This window comes from Populus euphratica, unplaced genomic scaffold, assembly GCF_000495115.2.
Source record: "Populus euphratica unplaced genomic scaffold, PopEup_1.0 scaffold21.1, whole genome shotgun sequence".
NCBI classification, from domain to species: Eukaryota; Viridiplantae; Streptophyta; class Magnoliopsida; order Malpighiales; family Salicaceae; genus Populus; species Populus euphratica.
Genome location: NW_011499887.1, coordinates 1,111,258 through 1,121,632, shown reverse-complemented (window position 1 = coordinate 1,121,632; position 10,375 = coordinate 1,111,258). Strand labels below are relative to the sequence as shown.

Here is a 10,375-nt window from a genome sequence, read left to right as displayed (position 1 = left end):
CCATGATTGATCCTAAATTTAAACCCGGCGGTTTTGGCTTTGTAAGCTCACTTTCCTATCTTGTTACTTCCATTTACTCTGTGGCTAATAAGTGCTTATATAGTTTCTCATGTATCCTTTCTTTTTGTAACTTCAGGTCTTCCCTAAAGGTTCTCCTCTAGTGCCTGATATATCGAGGGCAATTTTAAATGTGACCGAGGGAGATAAGATGAAGCAAATAGAGGGTGCTTGGTTTGGAAAAAACAGCACTTGTCCAGAATCCGGCTCCTCAATTTCATCTAATAGCCTCAGTCTGGAGAGTTTCTGGGGGTTATTTTTGATTGCAGGACTAGCTGCATTGTTAGCTCTCATTATCTTCATAGTATCGTTTGTTTACCGAGAAAGAAACGTCTTGAGGTCCTCTGATTCCACAGCTTCAATATGGAGTAGAATTGAAAACTTCTTTAGAACTTTCATTCAAAGGGACTCGACATCCAGTACTTTCAGACAAAGTGATCTGAATGATAGAAAGGGCATCAGTCTGCCTACTATGTGTGCGCCAAGCCCATCAGTCTGTTCAGTTGACACTGAATATCCTGCCGATCGATCTTCTGCGAGCTATTATTCTAGTCCAAATAGGGAAGCACCTCAAGAGGTAGTCATAGATACCGATCAGCTTACCAACCGAAATCAGGAGAGACCGGCAGCTTTGGAAATAGACCATGACAATAATTGACTTGTAGGTTATCATTTAACACTTCTGACACCAGTAGTCATTAGCATTGTAAAGAAATGTAATTACTGTATTAAAAAAACATGTAAGTGAGATGATTTTACTAAGATTTAAGTAGGATTAGACTGGGTTTCAGAAATTGTGTTACGGTATTACTGAGGAGAATCTGGCATTACCTTCTGTACCTTCATATTTGTGATAGACTTCTTGCCTTTTCTTACAAGGCCTAACTTAACAAGAACCCAGAGATTTGCCTAGTGTTGAAGACTGCTTCAGGAATCCGTGAGTCCCGTTTTTTCTATTCCATTATCATCAAATAAATGTTGAGCTGGTCTATAGGAACAAATTAGTTAGTTAAGATATTATTTGCTGATTTGATGCTTTATTAGAGCATTTCCGTTGATTGTTCTCTCTATAAATGTAATGAGTTTTAATGAATAAAATAGAAACTCAAGTCTGTACAACAATAGCAGACTATTATCATAAAATTCTCTCCTGTTTTCTTTTCTTTTCTTCTTTTTAAAGTCATTAATTGATATAGATATAAGAGCAATTTGTATTATGGAACCTGCAATGAAAGCTTCTTCAAACTTCTCTCATGTAACCCCTCTTGTCTTTGACGAGGAGAATTATCAACTTTTAGCTGTGAAAATAGAAACTTATTTGGTGGGAAGTTGTTGATTAAGATTGCGATGTTCCTTCATTATCAAATAATCCAACCATAATGTAGGTCAAAAGCCTACTATAAAGGGCTTTATTCAACAAATAAACTCTATTTTTCTTGTTCCTAAACCACAAATTTAGCTTGCTGTTCAACATAAATCTAAAAAGAAAAATAAAAAAATAAAAATTAAACATATACTTGTTTGTTATTATTTCAATAACCATTTTCTCAAGAATCATGTCTCTCAATTCAACAAAAGATGTCTAGTACTATGTAAAAGAAGAATATCTAGGAGATGAAAGGATACATGATATGTAAATACTGAATTTAATAAAAGAATTTGAGTTACAAAGAATGAAAGAATTTGAGATTATTAAAGAGCACTCGAATAAATTACTTGTTATAGTTAACAAGATTAAATTACTTGGTACTATATCCACATGCTTTAGAGTTATTGAGAAAATACTAGTTACAGTGCCTGAAAAATATAAAGAATCAATCACAACTTTGAAGAGCATAAACGATTTATGTAAAATTATAGTGAGAGAACTTTTGAATGTCCTATAAGCTCAAGAACAACAAAGGCTTACGAGGTAAATGCTCAAGTTTGACCAAGATGATTAAGATAAAATGTTTCGTGGCTACTTGTTTTTCAACTAGAGACTCCTCGTATCTTTAGCTCATTGACAATACTTGCATAAATCACATGACTTTAGACAAGAGTGTCTTTTCAGTACATTGCAACCTATAAGAATTTCAAAAGTTTGAATTGGGAATGGTGATTATATAGTAGCAAAGGGAAAAAGAACCATTGCAAAATAAGTTTCCTGTAAGAGAGTAGGTGGTTCCAGTTTTACATTTTTTTCCCTTTTTTTGTTTGAACTTGTTTTAATGGATTGGATTTGTTATAGCTGACTTTGGCTTTGTTAATTACTTGCTATAATTACTGCTTATTTCAAGTGTTGTATTTAGAATCATGTCATGTTAATGTTGATGGCTGGCATGACACATCTTCATCTTTATTTTTTTGGAAACAAGGACTATTTTCTAAAGCTTTATAAAAATTAGTTTGTATTATATGTAGATACAGTTTGATTTTTATAATACATTGTTTGATATGAAATAGTTATATCACAAGAAGAATTAACACTTTCAAGTGTGCCTTGATATTTACCTTTTCCTTTTCTCATCATTCTTACCTCATGTAAATTATTTACTTGTGGTTTGTTTGAAGTAGAAGGCTGTTGAAACAGAATTGTTGTGATGTTTTGAAATAAAATGAGTAGGAAAAGGCAAAAGCTCTTGAAGGCTTAAAAAGAGTACAAATGAATAAGAGGTATTGTAATAATTGAATAAAGAGTTGATAAATATAAATAGAAAAAAAGAAGAAGAAGAAAGCTATGTTCTAAGAGTGAAAAACTAATGGGAGAAGAGAAGAAAAGGGAGAAGAAGAGAAAACAAGGAAAGATAAGGGAAGGAGAAGAGAGTTGGAGAAAATAAGTTTAAATGTAAGATTACATATAAATATATGTTCTTTAAGCTTTAAATTTCTGTTTTGATAAATATTAGGGTTTTGAAGATTGTGTTTTGGTTTATTGATGAATTGATTTGAATGTTATTGGTTGATTGTTATGAGTAATGAATTTTTTAGTTAATTTTGGAAGATTTTAGGTAAAGATAATGATTTTAAGTTATGATTTTTATAAATGATGAATTTTGAGTTAGAAATCAGGAGATAACAGGATGTTTTCTGTGGAAATTATGGGTTTGAGGTTGAAGATGATGAAATTACAATTTAGTCCCTCAATTTATGAAAATTATAGTTTAGTCCCCAAACTTTGGAAAAATTATAGATTGGTCCCTAAAACATAATCCAAGATTCTGGACAGAATTATAGATGAATTATGGGCAGAATTTCAGTAGAATTATGAATTTATAACACTTTCAATTTGGTCCTCTTATTTGACAAAAATTACAATTTGACCCTTAAAATTTGGAAAATTTTTAGAATGGTCCCTAGAGCATAATTAGAGATTTTGGACAGAAATGAGGATGAATTATGGGAAAAATTGCACTATAGTCATGCATTTATGAAATTTTTAGTTTGGTCCTTCAATTTGACAAAAGTTACAATTTGACCTTTAAAAAATGATAAATTCCAGATTGGTCCCTAGATGTAATATTAGCTTTTTCATATTGGTTTGATGAGTAAATGAGGGTTATTTAATGAATTATTATCATTTTTATTATTTGTTTTATTATGGATTAGATTTCAAGAAAACCATATAATTTTTGATTTTTAGGAAAAATTACTAATTTAATTTAAAAACATATAGGGTTATGTAATAAAACCTTAGTTAAGTGTATCAAATATATTGTATGTTCTTTTGAGATATTTTTGAATATATTTTCTTTTTATTCAAATAACCTTGATATTCAATCGGTGGGACACTAGTAGGATTTCCTTCAGTATCTGCTTTCGAGTTCTGTTTAGTTTTAAGTTAGGTGAGCGGATAATTTTTCATATACATGAGAAATATTATAAACATTTGATTTGTTAATATGAATTGGATCATGCTTTTTGATAATATATATGTTAATTATTATTCTTATTACGATAAAGCATAATCAATTGTTGAATATGAATTCTTGATATGAATCAATATGTATTTTAAATTGACTTTTGAATTGATAGCTCCTCATTTGATTGATGTCATGAGTTGAGTCTTGAGATATGAATATGTCTGTTTGATTATGATTATGAACCTATAGTATGCTGCTAACAAGGTAGTGTTAGTCTTTATACACATTGTATCTGAATCTTAATTGGTTAGGGGAGTCACCAACTTGTGTGGACTGATCATCCCACAGTACGGAGCTTCATGCTTATTGTATTTTGATTTTATGATGATTTTACCATATGATATTTTTGTTATGGCCTATTTGAGAAACCTTTTTTATAAGAACCTAAATCCATCCTATAAGAATTTAGAGCCATATATATATATATATATATATATATATATATATATTCTCATTGTATAACCTCGTGTGTGTATATTGAATGTTATCTACTTACTAAGGTGTTGAACTCACTCTCTCATTATTTATCTTTTTAGGCTTATAACTTGTTAGCGGGTCACTTTTGTTAAACTCTCAGAACCTGTACTTTTGTTGAAATTAGTACTTTTTTTTTTATGTCTAGTTAGTACTCCACAACTATGAATTTGTATTAACTCTTGTATTAAGAAAATTGAAATATATTATGAAACTAATTTTGTTATTAATGCTGCGTTGAACTCTGATTGAATTGTTTAAAGGATAAGTTTGTATGTAAGTTTAAGTTCGTATAGGTATAGAACCTTAAAGGGGAACCTTGACTATGTGTTAATCATGGATTCGGGATTCGGATCGTGATAGTTGTTAACCAAGTTAGCATATGAAGGTAATTTTTTTCTTTCCATTATTGCAATTTGTACCTTTTATACATTTGTTATTCGTTTTACTCTTTTTAGCAACTGAAATCTAAAAAAGCTATCCTAAAACTTTTGAATTTGGAAAACTGTAAAATCTCCTTTATGTAAAATGCTATTATGATATATTGGTTTCATCCTTCATATCTTAGTACTTTTTTCACTGCATTTAATCATCAAAATCTTGTAGTTTAGAATGCTAATGTATGTATTGGTTAGTGTTGTGGATAAATGTGTTTTTTTGTAGCTGACAACATATTGTTATCTTATAGCATGGATTATAGTAACTGTAAGTTTGATGAAATATGTTTTGTTTCCATATTTAGAAGTGGTTCTTCGGCCTGAGTTTATTTATGGAACTTGCAATGTTGGAAGTGTGAAGCTACCTCCTGGTGTAATCGGTTCTCTGTTAGAGATGGTAAATTCTTGTGCATCTTTGTACATTTATCTAGATTACTAGGTTATCCCAAACAACACTTGAATATGGTACATCCAAGCCTGAAGCTTTTGGCAGATTTAGGTTAGCCAATCAAAGCCATTGCCTCTGCAATCCCTCTTGTGATGACTTTTGAATTTCTCAATATATGTGGTCCTCCTCTATGCACCTTGCAATTCATTTATAGTGTTAGTCCTTCAGCGCTTGAGCAGTGTAGTTTAACTCTTTAAAGGGATAAATGGAGATTGCAACTTGTCTTTTAGGAGCATGTTATGATTCTGCTCACCAGAAATCAAGTTTTGAGAAGTGTTCTGTTGCCATGTAACCATTTAGATGGGAGAAATGCTTGAAATGCGACGAGGAGGATTCACTCATATCATATTTAATCTGTAATTTGGAGGTTCATTGTAATTTATTAATGGCAATCCCATTGCAAGTTCTCCAACATGCAAAACCACTTAAACAACTTCCCCTCATTGGCCCTTTGTTCTCTCCCCCTGTCAATGTTACTACTGTGGTGAAAGTTGTAGTAAGGGCAGCAACTGATCCAGTTTTCCCTCCCAGCATTGTGGATGTTTATGGAATACTACGTTATAGCCAGTAGCAAAGAGCAACATAGATTGATATTGATAGTTCATTTATTTTCTTCACCAATATAGAGTTCATCATCAATATCAAGATTTCATATGTTTTCTTCTTCTCTGTAAGTTCTCAAAATGTTAGCTATTGGAGTTGGACTCGCAACATTTTGCAAACTAGAGACTCACAAAAAGATTCCATTAACATATCTAATGAAATAAAAAAAGAACCAGCTCATACCCTGTATGTCTCCTAATCAAAAGAGTTTATGTAGGTCTCATAATAATTATTTTTTGAAGAATCTCTTTTTTGAAGGTATAAATATGATTGTATAAAATCTTAAACAAACCTTTACTTGGCATGTACAAATCATATATTTATATGAAAAAAAATTATAAAACAAGTAAACATCCAAATAAAATACATATACTACAAAAATATACAATAAAAATTAAGTTAAAAAAGATAGTTGTATTTTCTTGAAGCTAAGAAACCTTAATAAAATGTGATCTAGAATAGAGATGTTGATAAACTAAGTGTTGAGATGGTCAGATTTGTAGTGGGAGGTTGATGTGTAATAAAAAAAATTATGAGGGGTATGCTGTTTATTGCAGAGAAAAAAAAAGAAAAAGGAAGAAATGAGGAAGGGAGAGAGGTATTCGTGAAATTATAAATTTAATATTATAAATGAACTTACCAATGGTATTCATTGATGGAATTAATCCACCTGTAATTCTATATGTAGAAGTGACATATCATTATTCTTTTTGATATTTTTTTTACATGGGTGTTTGGGTCAGTTTACGCTCACCTCGACTAATCTCATGGGTTTTGAAGTTAATGACCATGTAAGCCTTAATTGACCCTGAGGCTTGTGAGACTCAAATTAGTGACTTCTAGAAAACAAATTCATAACTTGACCAGTTGAGCTACACCTTTCAAGTTATTTTTTGACATTTTTTTAAATTTTTTCATTATAATTCATTTTATCTATATTTATTAATAGATATAATGAAAGAATAGTCTATTGATAAAATTCATCATAATTTATTGGTAAAATAATTATATTTGTAATGATTTTAATTGCGACTCTACATCATATACATGTGTATTGATCTAGTTCCTACTTTTGGATAAATTTTGAATAGAAATTTGATAATTTTATTATGGTGCAAGGAGGATTAAACTGAGATGCATTATTACAATGGAAGGCTACAGTATTTTGGACTCTTGATAGCTAGTTGATTAACTCTTTACCTGCTCCCCCCTTTTTTTTCCTCCTTCTTGCTATAGCAATTTCTAACCTTCATTTATAGATGCTAGTTCAAGGTTTTTTCCCACAAGTTTATGGCAATTCTGTGGTGGATGGGGATTAAGGATTAGCCATTTTAAGTTTGGTTCTGTTAGAAAATAATATAAATCATATCCTGGGACCTTACCTAATAGCGTTAGCTTTTAGGTGAGATGATTATTTGACATGATATCAGAGCCTTGATGACTAAACGGTCATGAGTTCGAATCTCACCATCTCTATTTATCTGATAAAAATTAAGCATAAGGTAATATGGACTTGTGCAAGAAGCCCAAAGGGCTTTCACTTGAGGGGGTGTGTTAGAGAATAATATAAATCATATCCTAAGACTTTATCTAATAGCTTAAGTTTTTAGGTGAGATAGTTCTTTGACAGGTTCTAAGTTTTTAGGTGAGATGGTTCTTTGACAGGTTTTTAATTTTTTTTAAGGATAGAGAATTTTAGAATCTCAAGAAAAAACTAAAGTAATGGCCTGTCTCTAACAACAATGCAGTTAATATATAAATTTCCTCTGTAATAGTCAGTAGATGGGGCTGATTTCATAATCATTGAACACTAAAATTGGAATTGATGGACTTAATCATAAATTAATTACTTTAATCAATTTAAGCTGACTTTATGCATCACGCAATAGGTATATAAGCAAGCAATAGAATTTAAAATCCAAGTTGATATTTTTATACATTTTCCTTGTTGTAGCTATTAATTTATCCTTCTATTAATCACAATAAAATGGAAGAAAATAGTCCTCTTGTGATAGGCATACATCATGAAACCAAATGAAACCCTTGATTAAAATTGAAAGAATGATTTAGAAAATATTTTTGTTTATATATAAATATATATAAAACATTTAGATTTTTTTATTTATTTACGTGGCTGTCTGGGCCAGCTTGCGTGCACCACGACTAATCTCATGGCCTTTGTTTATATATAAATATATATAAAATATTTAGATTTTTTTATTTATTTACGTGGCTGTCCGGGCCAGTTTGCTTGCACCACGACTAATCTCATGGCTCATTGAACATCATGCAAGCCCAGTGAGCATGTAAGGCACCGCGGGGGTGACAGACGTGCATAATGAAACTTGAACTCAGGTGCAGAGGAAGGGAACAAGTCCCTTCTAACGCTAGGTTAACACAACAAGTGCATTTGGATTTTTTTTTCTTGAAACTTGCTGTGTTAGTCATAATTTTAAAACTATGTCAGGGTTCATCGAGGGCAAGGGACAAGTTAGGGGCAAGAGGGTCGACCTCAAAACAAAATTAAAAAGAAAAAAGAATTAAAATGATGATGTTTTGTTGATTTTTTTTTTTAAATTAACAAGTTGAGGTTTTTTTTTCCAATTAAAACCAATTAAAGCTCCAAATCAAGCGGATCTGAGTTTTAAAACAATTACGTTGGTCACCAGGTCAGAAGAATAAAGGCTAGCCAACATCCAAAGGCGCTAGGTCTTACACTTCTTCTTAAAAATCTACTAACATAAATAATAAGAATTATTTTAAATTCAAAACTCTAAATTATTTGATTGTATATGAATCCATCTTGACCTCATTTTTTTTCATCTTGGGTAAACTGTGGAGAAACACCTCAATCTCTTAAGGGTATTTAATAAAACATAATTAAAAAATAACTAATAAAAAATAATTTTTAATTTTTAATTTATGAGATCGGACTTGATTCAATATGTTTTGAGCTTAGAATCGGTCCGACCATAACAATGTCGCTAGATATACTGTTCATGTGAACAGTGTATCATTCTACACTATTCCTTTTAACTGTCATACAAAATATTACAATAATGGTCTTTTATTTCTTTTCTGAATAAATAGAAGAAGTGAAGAACCTAATGGATTAATTAGCAAGAATAGTGGATAGACATACTCAACTGTTCATGCTAATTAATTAGCATGAATAACGGAGCATGGTTGTTCATGCTAATCAATTAGCATGAAGTAAGCAGGAAGTAGCATTTGTTTAATTTTTTTTCTCTGTGTTTTGAACGCAAAAACAATATGGTATTCATGAATAGTAAATTATTTTTTCTTTATTAAACGAATTGCATTTGAGTTTTATTTAAAATACAGATATAATCTTATTTAAAATGCAGATATAATTTTGTTACCAAACATCCTCTAAGTGTTGTTTGGAAAGCGATTTTACTAGAGTTTTAAAAAAATTGAATTTGTTTATTTAAAATTAATATTTTTTAATTATTTTAATGTTTTAATAAAAAAATAAAAAAAGTTATTTTAATATATTTTTAAATAAAAAATACTTTAAAAATCCCTACAAGAATTAAGAAGTATTACCCTGGAAAAAGCTTGCAGCAGTGTAAGTTGAATTAAGAAGTAGTACCCAGGAAAAAGCTTGCAGCAGTGTAAAACACGATTGAATTACGGGAAAGGATGATGTGACATAACAAAGGATGCTTCCTCGAAGGAAGCCACAACTAAAATAAATGATTGCCATATTCGAACCTGGTCCGAAACAATAGACAATTAGGCACGCACTGTTTAATGATTTCCTGCCACTAAAAATATTAAAAAAGGAACTGATTTGTGATCTTCAATTATATATTTGGGTATAAGACTTCACTTTATGCTAACTGATTTATATTTTATTATGATTACGTAAGGCACACTGGTTTTCTCAGCTTCAGCTTGTTGAGGAAAGCCAGCCTTGTATGATTTCTCAAACAAGCAAGAAAAAGCCCGGTGCTTTCTGTTAGTAAAACCTAAAAACATTAAGGAAACAATATTATCTTATTAAACTCGAACTGGAGAAGATGATGTCGGAACGAAGCCCTTTGCAACCAACACCTCCAGAGTTTAGGGGATCTATGCTACAAGCTTGAATATTCAATAATAATCACAAATACTTTAATTTAGGCAAGGGTAAAACGATGGTGAAATAACCAATAAGACAAGGGATATTTATCGGGGACCAGAACAAGGCGAATTCCGACAGATCTGAGGGCAACTAATTCGTCATATGTGACCAATACGTCAAAGTGCCTCTGTTTTACATGCGAACTTTAACATGTGCCGGCGACATTGACTATGATGGTGATGGGGGTGTACAGTACAGTGTAAATGCAAATCTTTTGCCATTCTCCTCTTCCAACTCTTGCCATTGTAACTTATTTCAATAAAAAAAAAATCTTCTTTTATAATAATCTTAATTATGATCAGGG

At 31.1% G+C, this 10,375-nt stretch overlaps 1 protein-coding gene across 1 annotated transcript in view; it reads left to right on the top strand.

Moving 5' to 3' along the window:
* LOC105130610 (glutamate receptor 2.8-like) overlaps positions 1-851 on the top strand; it is a 4,852-nt gene extending 4,001 nt beyond the window's left edge. Inside the window, exons 3-4 of the mRNA XM_011033182.1 lie at positions 6-41; positions 137-851. Coding sequence (XP_011031484.1) covers positions 6-41; positions 137-715 — 615 coding nt within the window. The 3' untranslated portion in view covers positions 716-851. The remainder of the gene's footprint in view (positions 1-5; positions 42-136) is intronic.
* Positions 852-10,375: the final 9,524 nt, after the last annotated feature.